Source organism: Pteropus alecto, unplaced genomic scaffold (genome assembly GCF_000325575.1).
Source record: "Pteropus alecto unplaced genomic scaffold, ASM32557v1 scaffold109, whole genome shotgun sequence".
In the NCBI taxonomy this organism is placed as follows: Eukaryota; Metazoa; Chordata; class Mammalia; order Chiroptera; family Pteropodidae; genus Pteropus; species Pteropus alecto.
In genome coordinates, this window is record NW_006494608.1 from 5,535,602 (window position 1) to 5,558,424 (window position 22,823).

Here is a 22,823-nt window from a genome sequence, read left to right on the forward strand (position 1 = left end):
ATATACACATATATACATATATATTTTAAGGTATTTAGCAAGAGGAGGTATAGGGAGGTATAAAGAGGTGGGAGGTTCCTTTGACATGTAGAGTTTGGCCAAGTAGATATTAAGTATAATTGCAGAGTTTTATGAAAGTTAAGAAGTCCTGGATAACACATTTTAAATACCCCTTGCTACATCTGCAGAGTCTTGAAGTAGTAGGTAGAAACCATAATATCATAAGATTCCATTGATGTCTCGTGGCTCTTCAACTGCTATGGCTCCCTCCTGACAGAAGAGCTCAGTATGTAGTTTTATTTGAGCCAAGGATGAGATTAGCTCTCCCCAAGCTGCCCCAACAGCAGTCCCTGAGTTCTTTCCTAGACATCTACACGAGCTTTAATGGTCTCAGCCTACTAAATCTGAGGAGCCTTCCTAACAAGGCCCAAGATAAGCTATGGGGCATAAATAAGTTGAACAGTCACCATGAAGTGTGCATAACAGGTTGTGACTATATCCATTCTGCCCATTTCTTAACCCAGCTTTATTCAGAACTTATGAGAAATATCTAGTAAAGTTTTCAAAATTATTACAGAGAACCCTCTTTTGAACACTTGTATTATCCAGAAATAGACTTGAGGATGTACGAGCATATGATATATGACAAAGGTGGAAGTTCAATTTAGTTGGAAAAGAATAGACTATTTAATGATGTCAATACAACTGGCTAGGCAACCAAAAAAAAAAAAGGTTCAATTTCTCGCTAATTTGAAAGCATGAGCAAAAAAACATAACAGTTAAATTTCTTTATAAAAATCTAGGTGACTTTATATGTATTCTAGAACATAAACACTATTGAGAATATAAAACAAACTCAAGAAACCTTGAGTATTTGCACACCGATGTTCATAGCAGCATTATTCACAGTGGCCAGAACATGGAAGCAACCAGAGTGTCCTAGGATAGATAATTGGATAAAGAAGCTGTGGTACATTTATACACTGGTATATTTCATAGTCATAATAAGTGATGAAATACTGCCATTTGCAACAACATGGATGGACCTCGAGGTAATCATGCTAAGCGAAATAAGCCAGACAGAAAAAGTTAAAAACCACATGATATCACTTATATGTGGGATATAAACCGAAAAGCAACAAATGAACAGACAAACAAACAGAAACTCATGGACATTAGACAATAGACTAGCAGTTATCAGAGGGTAGGGGAGAAGGAGAAGCAGGGAGGTAGATGGGGTAAAAGCTGTCAAATATGTGGTGACAGAAAGAAATCTAACTATGGGAGGTGAACACACGATGTAAATATATATATGCCTTACTGGTAAAATGTACAGCTGAAACTTACTGGATTTCATTAACCAATGTCACCATAAAAAAAAAATGTAAAAAAAAAGTAATCTTTAGTGATATAGACTTTTAAAATCAAGATTGGAACCCTAGAATCTACTTTAAAAAGACATATTTGAATATATAAAACTTAAAATAATTCTTATGGCAAAAATACCTTTAACAAAGTCAAAGACAAGCTTTGGTTTTGAAAAATAATTTTCACAACTCAGAAAAATCAGAGGTTGAAAATCTGTAATATAGTTTTCAAAGAGCTCTTACAACTTGAACCCAAGAGAGAAAACAACTGTATAAAAATTGTCAAAGAACATGAAAAAGCTGTTAAGAGGGACAAAAAAATTCAAATGGGCAACAACCCATAAAAAGAATTTCAACTTTACCAATGGCCATGGGAATGTAAATTGAAGTAATAATGACACATCACTTTATAACTATCAAATTAGCAAAAATTAAAATGAGTTATATTATCTATTTTTAAGGGGAAATGGATAAAAGGATACTCATGCATTGCCATAGAAACATGAATTGTATAGGCTTTAAAAAAAAAAACAGTCAACAATATAGTAAAATTTTAAAATCCATGTAACCTTTGACCTATGAGTCTATCTCATAGAAACAAAAGCACTACAATTAAGGAATCTTATAATAATAGCTAATATTTATTGAGCCCTTATTATGGGCCAAATTTCTTTGCAAGGTACTACATGAGTCACACATCTTCTAATGATCCGTTATTTTACAAATGAGGAAACCATTTAAAAATACCCATAGAAGTTTAAAACTTGCCCAAAGTAACGTAGCTAGTAAATGACAGAGCTAGGAATCAAATCCAGGTAGTTTGGCTCTAGAGTGCAAACTTTTAAAAGCTATGCTATACTGCCTAACAAAACAGACAAAGATGTTTATTTCAACATTGTTTGTAAAGACACAAATGTAAAAGCAACTCAACTGTCTATTACAGGGGACTGACTGTTCCCTTAACTTCATCAAGGCAGATCCACACTACACAGTGACATGAGACATAAAAAGACTTAGAACCTTACCAGATGATAAAGGATGATTTCTTCAAGATATTGTTTAGAGAAGAAAAAAGCAGAAAAGCATGAAAAATACCACTCAAATTGAGAAATAATAATGCAAAACCTGTATGTGTATAGATATAAAGACTTACATATAAATAAATTAATATATAATATGATTTAGATGAAAAATATGGGAGGGTACATTGTATTCAACATGGATGGGTCACAGAAGATAAGGTGAGGAGAAAGGAGCCAAACAAACCAGAAGACAAAAGTAATGATGATTAAAAAAAAAGTATTTATGATCATGTTAATGAATTTTCATTAAAATGACACATGTAATTTTTAAAAATAAATTCCTAATGGCTAAAATGCTATTTAGCACAAATGCCTTAGCTAAATTATTAGAGAGAAATAAATGTTACAGACATGAATTCCCCAATGTGCTCTCATACTCCTGAGGACATGGTTCTGGACCACACAAACTGGCAGTGAGCCTCTGGCATATAATAAAAGTCACATGTACTACCTTGTTTATCCTACCTTTGGTTTCACCCATTCTCTATCCTATTTTGCCAGTCTTCTCTCCTTTCCTCAGCACAAAAATCTTTAATAATTTCACTGTTTACAAAATGAAGTCTGGATCCCTCAAATCCTCAGAGCTCTGAGAATTCCTGCCTGAGACATCTGCCTCTCCAGATCGGCTTCTCCTCTGTCCTCCTGTACTTCCATAAGGACTGCTCTCCACTCCCCATTCAACATGTCTTATGTTTCCTCTGTTTCTCTTCTCTCATTTACATGGGTCCAAATTTAACCTACTCTTAAAGTTCTTTGTAGTTCCTTTGGAACTTCTTTCCTGAACTTCTAAAAAATAAGTCATTCTCTTGAGTTCTTTTAGAAACAAAGGTTTTTCAAACACTTTTAAAAAATTTGTTCAGTTAAATTAGTTTTAAGTATACAATACATTGGTTAGATTTCTATATAGTTCTTAAAACGATCCTCCCAATTGCTCCCTCCCTCCCCTGGCCCTTCACCTAGCCATCATATTAATGCTAACTGCATTCCCTTTGCCGTGTTCCCCATCCCCATAACCAACTATCAACTACTAATTTGTACTTCTTTAATCCTTTACCCCATTCTCTCAGCCCCAAAACTCCCTCCCCTCTTCTGTCACCAAATTGTCCACTGTATTTGTGAGTCTATTTCTGATTAGCTTGTTCTTTTTTTCCTTAGATTCCTCATATAAGTGAAATCATATGGTATTTATCTTTCTCTTTCTGACTTATTTCACTCAGCATAATAACCTCTAGGTCCATCCATGTCATTGCAAAGGGTAGGATTCTTTTTTTTTTTTAATGGCTGAGTAATATTCCACTATATATATATGAACCATAACTTCTTTATCCAGTCTTCTGTTAATGGACATTTAGGTTGCTTCCATATCTTGGCTATTATAAATTGTGCTGCCATGAATATTGGGGTGCATAGATCTTTAAGAATTATTGTTTTGGTTTTCTTTGGATAAATACCAAAAAGTGCAAATTGCTGGGTAAAAAGGTAAATTCATTTTTAATTTTTTGAGAAAACTCCATACGGTTTTCCATAGCAGCTGTACTAATTTGTCAACCTACTAACAATGTATTAGGGTTCCCTTTTCTCCACATCCTCGCCAGCACTTGTTGTTTTTTGATTTATTGATGATAGCTATTCTGACAGATGTGAGGTGATATCTCACTGTGGTTTTAATTTGCATTTCTCTGATGGTTAGCAATCTTGAGCATCTTTTCATATGCCTATTAGCCATCAGTATTTCCTCTTTGGAGAAGTAGATGTTCAGGTCTTCTGCTCATTTTTTAATTGGATTGTTCGTTTGTTTTTGTTGTTGAGTTGTATGAATTCTTTATGTATTTTGAATATTAACCCCTTATCAGATGTATCATTAGTGAATATCTTCTCCCAAACAGTTGATTGTCTCTTTGGTTTGTTGATGGTTTCCTTTGCTGTACAAAAACCTTTTTAGTTTAATGTAGACCCATTTGTTTACTTTTTTGTTTGTTTCCCTTGCCCGGGAAGATATATCTGAAAAGAAATTCCTGTTAGTAATATCAGAGAGTTTACTGCCTATCCTATCTTCTAGAAGTTTTATGGTTTGGGGTCTTACATTTAAGTCTTTAATCCATTTGAGTCTATTCTTGTATATGGTGTAAGAAGATAGTCCAATTTCTTCTTCTTCTTTTTCTTTCTTTCTTTCTTTTTTTGAGGGGACATGTTTCTGTTCAATTTTTCCAACACCATTTATTGAAGAGACTGTCTTTACCCCATTGTATTCTTACATCCTTTGTTACATATTAAGTGAGCATACAGGCGTGGATTTATTTCTGGGCTCTCTATTCTGTTCCATTAACCAATATATCTGTTTTTATGCCAGTGCCGTGCTGTTTTGATTACTGTAGCCTTGATATCAGGTAGTGTGATACTTCCAACTTTGTTCTTTCTCAAGACTGCCGTGGCTATTCAGGGTTTTTTTTTATGGCTCCACCTAAATTTTAGGATTATTTGTTCTAGCTCTTTGAAAAATGCCATTGGTATTTTGATAGGGATTGCATTGAATCCATAGATTGCTTTGGGTAGTATGACCATTTGAATGATGTTGATTCCTCCTACCCACGAGCTTAGTATATGCTTCCATTTCTTTGTTTCTTCAATTTCTTTTTTCAATGACTTATCATTTTTCTGAGAACAGGTCTTTTACCTCCTGTTAATTTGATTCCCAAGCATTTTATAGTTTTTGATGCAATTGTAAATAGGATTGTTTTCTTAATTTCTCTTAATGGAAGTTCATCATTGGTGTATAAAAATGCCACTGATTTCTAAATATTTATATTGTAATCCGCTACTTTACTGAATTCACTGATCAGTTCTAACAGTTTTTTGGTGGAATCTTTAGGGTCTTCTCTATATAGTATCATGGCAGCAGCAAATAACAAGAGTTTTACTTCTTCCTTTCTAGTTCAGATGCCTTTTATTGCTCTTTGTTGTCTTACTGCTGTGGTTAAGACTTGTAATACAATGTTAAAGAGGAGTGGTGAAAGTGGTCATCCTTGTCTTGTTCTTGATCTTAAGGAAAATGCTTTTGTCCTTTCCCCATTGAGTATGATGTTAGTTGTAGGTTTGTCATATATGGCCTTTTATATGTTGAGGTATGTTTCTTCTATTCCTACTTTGCTGAGAGTTTTTATCATAAACAGATGCTGGATTTTGCTCACTTTTTCTGCATCTATTGATATGATCGTATGGTTTTTATCTTTTGATTTGTTAATGTGGTGTATCACATTAATTGATTTGCAGATATTGTACCAACCTTGCATCCTAGGAATAAATCCAACTTGATCATGGCGTATAATATTTTTAATGTATTGCTGAATTTGGCTTGCTAATATTTTATCGAAGATTTTTGCACCAATGTTCATAAGAGATATCTGTCTATAGTTTTCTTTTTTTGTAATGTCTTTGTCTGGTTGGAATCAAGGTAATGGTGGCCTCATAAAAGAAGTTAGGAAGCCTTCTCTCTTCTTGAATTTTTTGGAATAGTTTGAGAAGAATAGGTGATAATTCTTCTTTGAATGTTTGGTAAAATTCACCTATGAAGCCATCTGGTCCAGGACTTTTGTTTTTTGAGACATTTTGCTTACTTAGAATAAGTAATTCTATTTCATTGGTGGTAATCTGTTGGTTCAAATTTTCTGTTTCTTCTTGACTCAGTCTTGGGAGATTGTATGTTTCTAGGAATGTGTCCATTTCTTCCAGATTGTCCAATTTGTTGGCATATAATTGCTCCTGGTGTTTTCTTATATCTATTGTATTTCTGTGGAGTTCGTAGTTATTTCTCCTCTTTCATTTCTGATTTTATTTATTTTGAGTCGTCTCTCTTTTTTCCTTGATGAGTCTGGCTAAGGGTCTGTCAATTTTGTTTATCTTTTCAAAGAACCACCTATTGGTTTCATTAATCTTTTGTATTGTTTTTTTAGACTATTTCATTTATTTCCTTGCTAATCTTTATTATTTCCTTCCTTCTATTCACTTTGGGCTTTGTTTGCTGTTCTTTTTCTAGTTCTTTTCATTGTAAGGTTAGATTGTTTATTTGAGCTTTTTCTTGTTTCTTGAGGAAGGCCCGTATTGCTCTGAATTTCCCTTTTAGGACTGTTTTTGCTGTGTCCCATAGATTTCGCATTGCTGTGTTTTCATTTTCGTTTGTCTCTAGGTATCTTCTGATTTCTTCTTTGATCTCTTTAATAACCCATGCATTGTTTAGTAGCATGTTATTTAGCCTCCATGTGTTTGTGTATTTTCCAGTTTTTTTTCTTATTGTTGATTTCTACTTTCATACCATTGTGATCAGAGAAGACGGTTAATATGATTTCAATCTTCTTAAATTTATTGAGACTTGATTTGTGTCCTAACATGTGGTCTATCCTAGAAAATGTTTCATGTGCATTTGTAAAGAATGTATATTTTGCTGCTTTTGGGTAAAATGCTCTGAAAATATCTATTAAATCCATCAGGTCTAGTGTGACTTTTAGGCCAACTGGTTCCTTGTTGATTCTTTGCCTGGAAGATCTGTCCATTGTTGTCAACGAGGTGTTAAAGTCTCCTACTGTGAGTGTATTACTATTGATCTCTCCTATATGACAGCCAATAATTGCTTTATGTATGTAGGTGCTTCTATGTTGAGTGCGTATATGTTTGTTAGGGTTATGTCCTCTTGATTTATCAATCCCTTTATCATTATGTAATGCCTTTTTTTGTCTCTTATGATAGCCTTTGTTTTAAAGTCTATTTATCTAATATAAATATCGCTACCCAGCTTTTTTTTTTTTTCAATTTTATTTGTGTGAAATATTTTTTTCCATTCCTTTACATTCAGTCTGTGAGTGTCATTTGATTTGAAGTGGGTCTCTTGTAGACAGCATATGCATGGGTCTTATTTTCTTATCCATTCAGCTACCCTGTGTCTTTTGATTGGAGCATTTAATCCATGTACATTTAAAGTGGTTTCCTGATAGGTACATAGTTAGTGCCATTTTGTTATTTGTATTTGTTATTCCTATTTTCTTTTTATCCCTTCTCTTTTTATAGTAGTCCCTTTAACATTTCTCGTAATGCTGGTTTGTTGGTGATGAATTCCTTAAACTTTTCCCTGTCTGGGAAGTTCTTTATCTCACCTTCCATCTTAATTGAAAACTGCTGGGTAGAGTTTTTGTGATTGTAGATTCTTGTTTATCAAGTCTTTGAGTATTTATTGCTAGTCCCTTCTGAACTGCAAAGTTTCCATTGAAAAATCAGCAGACATTCTTATGGGGGTACCTTGTAAGTAACTCACTGCTTTTCTCTTGCTGCTTTTAAGATTCTCTCTTTGTCTTTGACTTTTGGTATTTTAATTATGATGTGTCTTGGTGTGGATCTGAATTCCTCCTATTTGGGACTCTTCATGCCTCCTGAACTTGTATGTCTAATTCCTTTGCCAGGTTAGGAAAGTTTTCTTTCATTATTTCTTCAAATGGATTCTCAATCCCTTGCTTTCTCTCTTCCCCTTCAGGTATTCCTATGATCGGGATATTGTTACGCATCATGTTGTCCCAGAGGTCTCTTAAATTATCCTCATTTTTTAAAAATTATTATTATTTTTTTTATTGTTCTGATTGGGTGATTTCTGCTACTTGTCTTCCAGTTCACGAATTCGATCTTCTGCTTCATCCAATCTACTGTTGAATCCTTCTAGTATATTCTTCATTTCAGTTATTGTATTCTTCATTTCTGACTAGTTCTTTTATATGGTTTCTATGCCCTTTTTTATGCTTACTGTCTCTGTTGATGTTCTCATTGTGCTCATCCATTCTCTCCATAAGTTTGCTGAGCATCCTTGTAACCATTATTTTGAATTCTGTCTCTGTTATGTTGCTTGCCTCCATATCATTTAGCTTATATTCTAGAGTTTTTTCCTGTTGTTACATTTGTGACATGTTTCTTTATTTTCTTGTTTTATTAGTCTCTCTATATTCTTTTCTATGTGTCAGGAATATTTGTTTCATCACTCAGCCTTGGCCAGATGGCCTAATGTGGAAGGTGTCCTGTGTGGCCCAGTGGCATACTTTCCATGATCCCCTGTGCTGGAGGCTCTGGACATTATCTTTATGTAGGTTGTGTGTGATCTTCTGTTGTTGCCAAGCCTTTATTGTTGTCACCAAGCCTTTATTGTTGTTAGTACATCAGTAGATAGGATTAACGCTCAGCCTGACTAATTGTGGGAATTGGCTGCACTCACAGGGTAAAAGTTGCCATGTGCGGGCTGACCCTACTGAGTGGGATTTGCCCTAGCAGGCTTATGTACTTGTTGCAACCACTGTTTGCATGTACCACTAATGGGACTAATCAGGAGTTGCTCTGTTGTGGTCTGATGCCAGCCTCTGGATGTGTTGGTTTTATGGCCTCTTGGGAGGGGCTCCCCCATAGGCCAAGGTCAGTCACTGTTTTTGATTGCTCAGGGCTACCTGGCAGGAACTACAAAGCAATCTTCAGATGGTTGTTGCCTATGCTGGATCTATAGGTAAGTGGAAGAGACAATGCTATAGGCAGTGGTTGGTTATCTCTGTCCCTGACCTGGCACAGAGACCTAGGGAGTCTCCTGGGTCTATCGAGTAAATTTCCCCCTGCCACTGTCTCTGTAGCTCCCTGTAGAAGTTTCCAATCATAGCAAGGTCAGCTGCTGCCCACTATGGGCCTGAATGCGCCACCCCAGGGCAGGGGCACCTGCCTTTCAATGTGTGATGGGCACTTTGTGTATTGGATGGGGCAGGAGCTCAGAGAGTCAAGGGCTGTCAGGCCAATACAGACCCCTACAATCCCCTCAATAGATATTGCAGCTCGTACATGCAGTAGTGGTCTGTCCATAACTCTTTTACCTGAAATGCACTCACTGCACTAGACAAGGTCTGTTGCCTACACAGACTGCACAATCCCAGAGCCAAGCAAGGCACATGAGGCTGCCTGTCAATGAGCTGCAGGCACTTTGTCACTTGGATGAAGTGAGATCTCAGGGAGACAAGGGCCATCAGTCCCATATAACCTCAGTTTTGCTGCATGTTCTGTGCTCGGTCATTCCCAGTGTAGTCATAGATCACAATGAGACTAGCTGCTGTCTGGGGTGGTCCCACAGACCCCTGCACTCCCCAGACACAATATTGCAACCCCGGCAGGCAGCAGAGATTTGCCTGCCACTGATTTCCATGCAGTGTCTGCCCTGTGCTAGCCAAAGTTTGTTGCCCGTGTGGATTGAGAGATGCGGGGAGGGGCAAGGCTGTGGCAGTTCACTGTCAATGGGCCACCTGGGGCAATTTGTGGGTAGGGTGGGGCGGGGTCTTCAGAGAGACAATGACAGTCAGATTAATATAGCCTCAGTCTTGCTGCAACTTTGGTAACCCTTCACTCATTCTCGCAGAAGTCGCAGGTCACAGCAAGACCAGCTGCTGTGATCTTGCTGAGACTGGCCCACAGATCCCCTAGATCTGCCCAAGTTCATGTTGGCAGCAGTGATCTGCCTAACCCTATCTAGGAAATGTGTACTCACAGCACTGGCTGCCAGCTGTGAATGCTTGGCCCTGAATCCATGCAGGGTGCAGTAGCCATTCAGCAACAAAAGCCTTAGGCAATCTGCAGGTTGGATGGGGCGGGCTGAGCTCCTCAGGCCAGTGCTTCCTAATGGCCCTGTGGGAGGGGTCTGCACAGTCAAGCTGGTGCAGTCTGTAGATTGGCCGGCAGGGGGACCAGACTAAGGCACAATGGTGGCTGCCCTTCCAGCCCTCATTGTTGTACCAGGTAATGCAGACTTTCTCAGTATGAATCCTGTGGGAGACTCTGACCCACCTCCAGTGTCCCGGGTGAGTGTCTGCAGGTCAGAAAGCCTGTGTACGGGTCCTTCAAAGGAGTGTCTAGGGTTTCAGTCTCCTTCTGTCTCACCCAGACGGCCAGAATTCCCTCTGGTTTTACAGTCAGAGTTATTGGAATCTCCTCTTCCCTGGGCTGGGATCCTGGGCGGGGAGCCTCCAAATGAGACCAGGACCCCCCTCTCCTTCAGAAGAGCCTCTGCAGCCTCGCTCTCCCTCCCAATAATCTTCCACCACCCACAGGTGCAGGTCTAGCCCGATTTGCGACTTTGCCCCTCCTACCAGCTTCAATGTGGCTCCTTTATATTACCAGACATAGGTGTTACAATCAGCTGGACTTCAGGTGATTCTCCACATTCATTATTTTATAACTTATTTGTAATTTCAATGAGGACCTAGGAGGAAGTGAACCCTGCTTTTACCTAGTCTGCCATTTTCCTCTCAAATCCTAGTTTTCTTTCTTTTGCTCTTATCAAGATTGCATTTTATGTTTATGGTAGCTCCTAATGATGAATTAAGAAGTTCTCTACGCTCTTCTAATTTCTGAAACAATTCAAAAAATAAAGGGATTTTCTGACCATTGAAGGTTCAAAAGAATATGTCTTTAAATATATGTATATGTATGCATATGCACACATACACACACACACACACACACACACACACACACACACACACACGCGCACGGTCAGTCCCAGTTTCAATTTCGAATATAGTCCTTTCTCTTCAAAGTTTTCTAGTTTACATTATAGTTGTCTATTTAAGTTTTCTGCTTCTTGAATAGATTTGAATAATTCATATTTTGCCAGAATACTTACAATTCATTAAGATATTTAATTTTTAACATTGATCTGAAAATAGCATTCTCATGTAATATTTTCATCGATTTTCATATCTGAGGATACTCACTGCCTGCCAATATGACCAAATCTTTTCACTAGAGCTTCTAGGGCCAACTTTAAGTGAGGATAGTACTTGGTCAGGCACCTCTGTGTTGACAATTTCTCTCCTCAGCTCTGGGTGGTCTCAGTCATCTCTACATGGATGACAACAACCCCATCATCATGTTAGTAGCACCAATTGTAATGCCTTAGTCTAGTTAGAGCAGGTAAGCCTTTATTGGAGTGAACTGTATTTTTATACACAGAATCGTAGATACCATATTGGAGACCAGGGTTGGTCAGGAAAGAGCAATGAGGGAGCACCCTGGCCTCAAGAACTCTAAGATGTTTGATTATCCTATGATCCTCATCCACAGTGACCCATAGTACCTTTAGTGAGGTTCTACTCACCTCAAGTCTCTTCAGACTCAATAATATTTACATGTTATTTCATGCCAAAAGAATTGACTACTTCAAACACGACAATTTGAAATACTATTTATAATCACACTTATGCTACAGGAGCAGATAATCTATTCATTTTAACATTTTTTTTTTAAATGGCAGCATAGAGTAGGACATCTTTTAGTCTAAAAAGAGCCTCATGGAAAGTGGAAGAGATGGGTTAGTTGAGAATTTCAATTGGAAGGATCACAACTAAGTCTATGCTTAGATGAAAATCTAGTTTGATAGGAAGAGACCAGAGAGACATCAATTTTGGTGCCAGAGATTGGCAAGGTTGACATGGTGGAGAAACCAATATATTAGACCAGGCAAACAAGCTGTTTAGAAGCAGGGCAATGATGAGATCAACCTTCAGAGAGCCTTCACATTCAGCTATGCAAGTTACCAGCAAAAATTCCAGGAAGTTATTTTCCCCAAAAAGGATTTGAATCAGTAAAGGCCCTTATGTGTGGAGGTGGCCAGGCTATGTGACAAATTTTTTCTAGCAGAGACTTTGTCCTTTGTTTGTATGTGGCTGGCCTGGCAATATTAAATGGCAATGTAGGCTCAGCTTATTGCTTATCAGAATGTGATCCCATGTGATTCTTCCCACTGACTGTAAACCCAACTGCCATGTGTGTTTCATACTCAAATCCTCCAATTCCCAACATAGTATCAAACACACATTAACTTGCAGGTAGTATCTCTAGAATGCTTGAAGAGGTAAGGATGCACAGTTCAGAAAACTTTCTATGTCCTTGGGTTCAAGTCCTCCTCAGATTGTGGGCTGTGTATCCAGGGTTCCAGAATTCTCCTTCACCAGTATTTCTCTTTTCTTGGCTTCTTAGACTCTCAGATCTGAGAAGAGGATCCTGGCAAAATGACTCTATTCTGGTACTTGGAGGAGAGAAAGATTCTTTTAATACATATCAAATACATAAGCACTGTTTTTGGTAAAGAATAAGGAGAAGGAGAATGGGCGCCTCCTTTGTGTCATCAATTGGCAAATTCCTTAAGTGGTTTAAAATGGGTACTACAAAGAAACACATAAAATAAAAATACAAATTAATATACTTAACAATGTAAATTTCTATATATTCTTAAATCTCTCTGTCTTGTCTGTGTTCCAGGTTTAGGTTTAGTGGTCGTATCCTAGGTCTGGCTTTGATACATCAATACCTTCTTGACGCCTTCTTCACAAGACCCTTCTATAAGGCACTCCTGAGACTGTAAGTGTATTACAAGTCACAATCCATCCAGTCTCACCTGCAGGATAACAAGTGCTGGCCTTCCTAAAAAAGAGCCAGGGACCTCTGGCTCTTTTGTCCCTGTTTTGCCTAAGCATTCCTATGAAGTTTATGGTGGTTTACTTTTCTGAGTGCTTAGATATCTCATAAATATTTAAATGCAATAAAAATGCATTTGGAGATTTTATTTATGCACAAAGAAGAGTATTATAACAGCATACAGTAGATATAAATTAGTTTATATAAACAATTATAGTAACATTACAAACATTTCATTAAACTAATAGAATTGATTCATCTAAACCTTAGTTGTTTTAAAATGATACTTTTTTCAATTATGAAAAATTCATGAGTTGATAATTATTTTATGTTTATTATTGTAGATATTTTAATATTTTCTTTTTAAAAGAGAAAATATATTCAAAAATATCAAATTATTAGAATAAGTCCGTGTTGGTTTAGCTAGGAGTTGTATAAAAACATTTTGGAATGAGATCTAGGCAGCCATTCATTTAACCTTTCTCCATTTAAATGGCCCCAGGCCCTGCGATTTGAGCGACTTGGAATATTTGGATGAAGAATTCCACCAGAGCTTGCAATGGATGAAGGACAACAACATCACAGATATCCTAGACCTCACTTTCACCGTTAATGAAGAGGTCTTTGGACAGGTTTGTGAGATGTGGAGCTTGCAAAATAGATTTTATTTTTTAATATGGAAAATTAACATAACATAAAATTTACCATTTTAACAACTTTTAAGCATATAGGTAAGTGCATTGACATTGTTGTGCAACCAGTCTCCAGAACTTTTTCATCTATAAAACTGAAATTATACCCATTAAACAACAACTCCCCCATTTCTCTCTCTTCTCAGCCCCTTGCAAACACTATTCTACTTTCTCTTTCTATGAATTTGGCTACACTAGTTACCTCATATAAGTGGAATTATACAGTATTTTTGTTTGTGTGACTAGCTTGTTTAACTTGGCAAAATGTTCTCAAGCTTCGTCCATATTATAACAGGTGACAGTATTTTCTTCTTTTTGAGGGCTGAACAATATTCTACTGTATGTATAGACCACATTTTGTTTATCCATTTATCTGTTGATGAATACTTGGGTCACTTCCACCTTCTGGCTACAGTGTACAATGCTTCTATGAAATAGGTGTACAAATATCTGTCTGAGTTCCTGCTTTCAATTCTTTTGGATATATTCCCAGAAGTGAAAATGCTGGATCATAGAGTAATGGGATTTTGTTTTTAAACTAGAAAACAAAAAATATTATTTATTCAAAGTATAATTCTTTAATAAGGCTGCCCATTTCTTCCTTCTTTTTATTGTTATGACATGGGTTTACTTTATAGAGATTTTTGAAAATCAAGTTGTGATAATGGATCAGAAAGCATTTTTGTAAACTGTGCAATACATTTGTAAAGTGTGCAATGCATATGTAAAGTATTTCTGTTATCTGTACAACTACAAAAATACTTCATTTTGTAACTAACATCTAGACATTTACTCCTCCAAAATGCCTATATTTTAATACTATTTAATAAGATAAAGCTTCTCATTTATTTTCCACTATCATTTATGTAACAATGAATCTTCTTGGTTACAGTTTAATCTCGTTAACCATAGCTTGAGCAGATTTAACAATTAAGGTTTTGAGAACATTATTTATAAGAGATCCCAAAAGCCTGTGACATGTGGTAATTTATAATAGAGTTGTTTTGAGAATTATGTTGGAATACTTTATAAGTACCTTGCATGAATGTGGACAGTGTGCCAAGTCTATTGATGAGCAACACACTTAACTTCGCAGACCACCCAGCACTGACATCTCAATTAAGAATCTTGGACAAGTCCTGGAAAGTGTCAATATTCTGTTGTATTTGTTTTGTATAAACATACCTTTGAAGAATACTCTCTTACATATTTGAGGGGAAAATTACTTCTTCCTACAACTATAGGAAACACATTTAAATACACTCAAGAATATATGATTCACTTACCTGTCCTGCCATGTGTAAAATATGCTATTCTTTGTGCATGACAGCTTTTAGACCATGACTATATTTGCCCTATAGTGGAGGGTAAATTTGTAAAATAAACACAATTTCTTAGAAAACTGTATTAAAACAACTGGATAGCCATCTTAAATTTTTTAAGTTAGAACCATGACCTAATTCTTTACAGTAAAATAAACTCCACCTGGATCAGAAAGCTGAACGTAAAAACAAATTATAAGAAGAAAACAAGCTAATTCTTTTAAATTTTTTAACAAGGAATGCTGCTGTAGATGTGACACAGACTTTCAAAATCATAAAAGAAAAGATTGACATAGTCGACTAAGATTATTTCTCTAACTATGCATGGCAAAAATACAGCATAAACAAAGTAAAAATGGCATAATATTAATATGTTGTAATGTGTAACACAGACAAAATTCTATTTCTTTTAATAAAGGAAGAGATCTCATAGATCAATAAAAAATTATCAACAACACAATAGAAAATTAGCAAAGAATATAAATAAATAGTTCTCAGAAAAGAAAATATAAAGAAATACTGAGCCTCTTTCAAAATTTTTAAAAATGTAAATTAAAGCTATTATGAGATATCATTTTCCCTTACAAGAATGTCAAGAATCAGAAAGTTTAGCAGTATTCTATTTTGGAGATGGTATAGAGAAAAAGGCATCTTGAACATTGTAGGTTGAAGTAAATAGAAGTTTAGTTAACTCTATGAAAAACACCTCTGTGATATCTATCTGCATTTAAATGCATCTGTCTTTGACCCAACAGCCATATCTAGGAATTTTCCTACAAATATTTTCACACCTAATTGAAATGCCTAATGTATTAGCATCTTTGCTGCAGCATTGTTGATAACTGCAAAAGATCTGAAACAATCTAAATGTTTAGCAGTAGAGCTTTCGTTAAATAAGTTATGATACATTCACACAATGGAATAGTAGACTAGTGGGATGCGTGGCTATTAAAAAGTTTAAGATATCCCAGGGAATCAATTCTCATATAAATCATAAACAATAAAGAGAGTATTATAAGACAAACAAAGAAAGAATAAGAGGTTTAAATTCATATGAAACAATTGTCAAGATATATTTTCAGGTGAAAAAGTTTGGTGAAGAACTGTGTATAATATGTCACCATTTATAGGAGAAAAGAAATGATATATTCATATTTCCTAGTATATACATAGAATCTCCCTGGAGGGGAAGTAAAGGTGAATTTCTCCAGGTAGGAAGATTGTATTGGCTGAGAGGAGGTGGGAGAAAAACTTACTTTTCATTTTATGGTCTTTTATACCACTTGAATTTTATTCCATAGACACATATTATATACACAAAATATAAAGTAATAGACAGACCTGAAGCTTACACTCAGCAAGGAGGTTTTCTGTTTTAAATACTATGCACACGAATAATTTTGAACAATAAAAGTTGAAGGTCTAGAATCAAAAAGTGAAGTAAATTACAAATAACTAAATACGAAAAAATTAGAGGAAAAAAATAGCATTGAAAACACAAAAGAACAATTCTTCACATGTACATATTGTAGGAACTGAATAAATCAGAGAAAAGTTCAAAATGTTCCCAGTGATCAAAATAAGGATATTTTGATAGTAAGGTCAAGATGGCAGAGTAGGTAAATGTTGTGCTTGCCTCCTCTCATGACCACATTAAAAGTGCAGCTAAATTATAGGACAGTCAGTTTGGAGAAGTACCTGAAGACTGTAACTGGGGATATAAAGAAGAAGCTATGTCCAGACTGGTAGAAAGAACAGAGACATGGAATGGGATGGTCCAATACCCATGTGTGGCAGTTGAGCATCAAGAGGGATATCTTCACTGCAGAGGTCCCCTTGGAGGAGCAAGAGGCCCCAACCCCACACTGGGGCTCCACAACTCAGAGTTCCAGTGTCAGGAAGAGGTGTCCCCATAAAATCTGGCTGTGAGTATTAGTAAAGATTCTGACTGTCAGGGTAAGACAAAAGACAGCTGGAAACCCAGGCATCCTCCTAAAGACCCCACACACAGACTCATTCACTTGCAAGCACTCACCCTAGGCTTCAGCAGAGGGACAGCAGCTCAGGAGGCATCAGAGAAGCCTGAGTTGTGTGACTTTAAGGTGAGGGCTGGAGGGACAGCCACCATTGTTCGTTTGTTGAGCCCTCCTCCTGTGCAGCTTACAAGCAAGTGCCATTTTGACTGAATTGAGCCCTCCTGGCACACAGCCAAATCCAAATCTGCATTGGCATGGTGATACCTGATCACTCCATCCTGGTAACTCCCTGAGACTCCAATATACCCAACTAGAAAATTACTGATGGCAATTTCATTGCTAGGCAACAAGCCCCACCCTATACTCTGCAAAAGAAACTCCTTTGGCAGCAATCGAAAGCCTTGGCCCGCACACCTCAAGAGACACTTTTAGTGGCAGACAAACAGCCCAGGCCCAAGCTGCAGTATTTCTTGAATGAATCTTGAAGGTCTGCAGGTCCAAAGCAGGAAACAGATGGCCTCAGTGTGATCAGAGACTTTTGCAAGTGGCCACAAGCTCAGCACGGGCTTCAAATATGAACCTGCACTAACCTGAGGAACATCACTTGCCCTACCCTGGTGACTCTCTGAGACTCCACTTCATCCAACTCACATACTACCCAAGGCTTTTTCAGCTACTAAACCTACAGGAAGCCTCAAGGATTGGGATGCCCTGGACTTTTGCTGAGCTACCCCAACCTAGCGCTGGTGGCAGCCATCCTTGGTTCACTACGTGACCTCTCCTATGTGCCCCCTGTTCCAGCATATGCAACAACCAAGCTCAGATATCTTCTTAGCTCCTGTCAGGTAGCCCCAGGTCAGTCACAAGCAGCAGCTGACTTTGTTAGTACAAATACACAAACATACCCAAAGGCTGGCATTAAATCTGAATGGAATATCCCTTATTAGCCCCACAAGGTGCACATGCAAATGGTGGACTCAACAGGCAAACGAGCTTACTGGGGCAAATCCCATTTCATAAGATCAACTCTTACACAGCAGCTCATAAACTATAGGCATGGCCAATCCTCACCGCCAGTCAGCCTGAGAGTTAATCTGATGCAATGCTATGTCAACAGCAATCAAGACTCAACTACAACAGGAGGGTGCACATGACCCACACAAGGGACACTCCTGGAGCACACGGCAGAGATGAGCAGGGAGACTGCACCACTGGGCTAAACAGGGCACCTACTACATAAAAGCACCCAGCTAAGACTGGAAAATATAGTAGGTCTACCTAATATATAGAAACAAGCACAGAGAGGTAGTCAAATAAGAAAACAAAGAAAAATGTTTCAAATGAAAGAACAAGACAAAACTCCAGAAAAGGAATTTTGAAAAATGGAGTCAAGTAACATACCAGAAACAGAGTTCAAAACACTGGTTATAAGGATGCTCAATAAATTTAGAGGAAGAATAGGTGAATTCAGTGAGAACTTCAATGAAGAAGGGTAAGCATAAAAAACTTATAAGCTATAAAAAGAAAAACAGTCAGAAATGGAGAATACAATAACTGAAATGAAGAATACACTAGAAGGAATCAACAGTGGATTAAATGAAGCAGAGGAGCAACCAGCAATTTAGAAGGCAAGGTAACAAACAAGACCAAATCAGAACAGCAAAGAGGAAAAAAAAATTAAACAATAAAGATAGTTTAAAAGAGCTCTGGGACAACATCAAGTATAACAACATTCGTATCATAAGAGTACCAGAAGAAGAGAGAAAGCAAGAGATTGAGAATGTATTTGAGGAAATAATAACTGAAAACTTCCCTAACCTGGTGAAAGAAATAGATATACAAATCCAGGAAGCACAGAGAGATGTGAATAAGGTGAACCCAAGTAGACCCACACAAAGAGAAGTCATAATAAAAATGGCAAGAGTTAAAGACAAAGAGAGAAGCTTAAAAGCAGCAAGACAAAGGAAGTTAGTTACTTACAAGGATACTCCATGAGATTGTCAACTGATTTTTCAAGAGAAAATTTGCAGACCAGAAGAGATTGGCACAAAATATTGAAAGTGATAAAAAGTAAAGACCTACAACCAAGGCTACTCTACCCAACAAGGCCATCAATTAAAATTGAAGGTGAGATAAAGAGCTTCCCAGACAGGAAAAGAATAAGGGAATTAGTCAACAGCAAGCCAGTAATTACAAGAAATGTTGAAGGGGCTTCTATAAGTAAAAGAAGGAGAAGTAGAAAAATATAAATATGAATAATAAATGGCAATAACTATTTCACTATCAAAAATCACCTTAAATGTAAATAGATAAATGTTCCAATCAAAAGACATAGGGTAGCTGAATAGATAAGAAAACAAAACCCATACATATGCTATCCACAAGAGACTAACTTCAGATCAAAAGACATACAAGGACTGAAATAATTAAAGGGATGGAAAAATATATTTTATGCAAATAAAAACAAAAAATGCTGGTGTAGCAATACTTATATCAGACAAAAAAAAAGACTTTAAAACAAAAGCTATAGTAAAAGACAAAGAAGGGCATTACATAATGATAAAGAGATCAATCCAACAAGAAGATATAACCCTAGTAAACATTTATGCACCCAACATAGTAGCACCTAAATACATAAAGCAAATATTGACCAACATAAAAGGAGAGAGCAACAGTAATACAATCACAGTAGGGGATTTGAACACCCCATCGACACCAATAAATCTTTTAGACAGAAATTCAACAAGGTAAAAATGTTCTTAAATGACACACTGGGCCATTTGGATTTAATTGATACTTTTAGAGCATTTCACCCAAAACAGTAGAATATGCATTCTTCTCAAATGCACATAAAACATTTTCCAAGATAGACCACATGGTAAGCCACAAAACAAGTCTCAGTAAATTAAGAAGATTGAAATCATATCAAGCGTCTTTTCCAACCACAATGTTATGAAACTAGAAATCAATTATAAGAAAAAACTGAAAAATACACAAACACATGGAGGCTAAATAACATGCTGCTAAACAATAAATGAGTTAATAATGAGATCAAAGAAGAAATCAAAAGATGACTTGAGACACATGAAAATGAAAACACAATGAACTAAAATGTATGGGACAAAACAGAAACAATCCTAAGGGGGAAATTCATAGCAATACAGAACAAATAAAATCTCAAATAAACAATCTAACCTTACCTCTAAAGGAACTAGGTAAAAAAAACAGCAAACAAAGCCCAAAGTAAGTAGAAGAAAAGAAATAATAAACATCAGAGCAGAAATAAATAAAATAGAGACTAAAAAAAATGCAAAAGATCAATGAAACCAAGAGCTGGTTCTTCGAAAAAACAAATAAAATTAATAAACCTTTAACCAGACTCATCAAAAAAACAAGGACCCAAATAAATAAAAATGGAAGTAAAAGAAAAGGGACAATTGATTCCAAAGAAATACAAAAGATTATTTTTTAAAAAATACTACAAGCAATTATATGCCAACAAATTGGAAAATCTGGAAGAAATGGATAAATATCTAGAAACATACACTCTCTCAAGACTGAGTCAAGAAGAAACAGAAAATCTAAACAGACTAATTACTACTAAGGGAATCTAATCAGTCATTAAAAAACTCCCAACAAACAAAAGCCCGGACCGAATGGCTTCACAGGTGAATTTTACCAAACATTCAAAAAGGAATTAACACTTAATTTTTTCAAACTAGTTCAAAAAATGTCAAGGGGGGAGGCTCTCAAGCTCATGTTATGAAGCCACCATTACTCTGATTCTCAAACCAGACAAAGACAGTCAAAAAAAAAAAAAAAAGATAATCATAGGCCGATATCCCCGATGAATGTAGATGCAAAAATCTCAACAAAATATTAGTAAACCAAATTCAGCAACACATTAAAAAGATAATACCATGATCAAGTGGAATTTATTCTTGAGATGCAAATTTGGTCCAAAATCTTGAAATCAATAAATGTGATACACCACATTAACAAATTGAAATATAAAAATCATATGATCATATCAATAGATACAGAAAAGGTTCTTGACAAAATCTAACATCCATTTATGATTAAAACTCTCAACATAATAATCTGACAAACCCATAGCTAACGTCATCCTCAATGAAAAAAGCAAAAAAGTATTTTCCTCAAGATCAGGAACAAGACAAGGATATCCACTTCTACCACTTTTATTTAAGATAGTATTGAAAGTCCTAGCCACAGATATCAGACAAGAAAAAAGAAATAAAAGGCAAACATTAGAAAGGAAGAAGTAAACCTGTCATTATTAGCAGATGACATGATACTATATAGGGCAAACCCCAAAAAAACTGTTAGAATGATAAATGAATTCAGTAAAGTAGCAGTATATGAAATTAATATTCGGAAATATTGCATTTTTATACACCCATAATGAACTTTCAGAAAGAGAAATTAAGAAAACAATACATACACACACACACACACACCCCAAGGAATAATTTTAACCAAGGAGGTAAAGACCTGTACTCAGAAAACTATAAGACATTGAAGAAAGTGATTGAAGAAGATATAAATAAATAGAAACATATACTGTGCTCCTGGGTAGGAAATTTTAACATTGTTAAAATGTCCATACTACTCAAAGCAATCTATAGGTTCAATGCAATCTCTGTCGAAATACAATGGCATTTTTCGCAGATCTAGAAAAAATAATCCTAAAATGTATATGGAACCACAAAAAATCCCTGAACATCAAAGGCAATCTTGAGAAAGAAGAACAAACTACACTACGAGTCTAGAGTAATCAAAACAGCATGGTACTGGCATAAAAACAGACACATAGATCAACGGAATGGAATAGAGAATTCAGAAATAAGTCCATGACTATATAGTTATTAAGCTATGACCACAGAGGCAAGAATATACAATGAGGTAAAGACAGTTTATTCAATAAATCGTGTTAGGAAAACTGAACAGATACCTGCAAGAAAAAAAAATGAAATCGGACCATCTTCTTACACCATATTCAAGAATAAACTCAAAATGGATTACAGACTTAAATGTAAAACCCAAAACCATAAAGGTTCTAGAAGAAAATATAGGCAGTAAACTCTCTGACATTGCTCTGAGTAATATTTTTTTCTGATATATTATCAATATTATCAATAAATTAACACACAACACGTGTTGGCAAAATGTGAAGGAAAAAAACCCTTGTGTGCTGTTGCAAATTGGGACAGCCACTGTGGAATTGCAAATTGAGACAGCCACTATGGAAAACAATTTAAAAGTTTCTCAAAAAATTAAAAATAGAACTACCATATGACCCAGCAATTCCACAACTGGGAATTTACCCAAAGAAAACCAAAACATTAATTCAAAAAGATATATGCAAATCTATGTTCGCTGCTGGGCTATTTACAATAGGCAAGATATGGAAGCAACCTAGGTGCCCATCAATAGACAACTGGACAAACAGGTGGTACATATATACGATGGAATATTACTCTGCAATTAAAAATATGAAATCTTACTATTTACCACAACATGGATGGACCTAAAGGGTATTACGCTAAGTGAAATATGTCAGAAAGACAAATACCATATTTCACTTATATATGAAATTTAAAGAGACAAAATGGAAACAGACTCATAGATACAGAGAAAAAACTGGTGATTGGCAAATAGGAGGGGTTGGGGGGCTGACAGAAAAAAGGTAAAGAGCTTAAGAAGTACAAATTGATAGTTATAAAATAGTCATGGAGATGTGAAGTACAGCATAGGGAAATAATCAATAATACTGTAATAACTATGTATAGTTATTACATAGTTATTACTATGTGGGTAATAAGCTAATTAGGGAGAATCACTTTTTAAATTATGTAAATGTCTAACCACTATGCCATACAGCTGAAACATA

At 36.1% G+C, this 22,823-nt stretch overlaps 1 protein-coding gene across 1 annotated transcript in view; it reads left to right on the forward strand.

Moving 5' to 3' along the window:
- Positions 1 to 22,823, forward strand: part of HECW1 (HECT, C2 and WW domain containing E3 ubiquitin protein ligase 1) — a 486,667-nt gene that overhangs the window by 445,944 nt on the left and 17,900 nt on the right. Inside the window, exons 24-25 of the mRNA XM_006925348.2 lie at positions 12,767 to 12,865; positions 13,425 to 13,554. Of these exons, the coding sequence (XP_006925410.2) occupies positions 12,767 to 12,865; positions 13,425 to 13,554 (229 nt within the window). The remainder of the gene's footprint in view (positions 1 to 12,766; positions 12,866 to 13,424; positions 13,555 to 22,823) is intronic.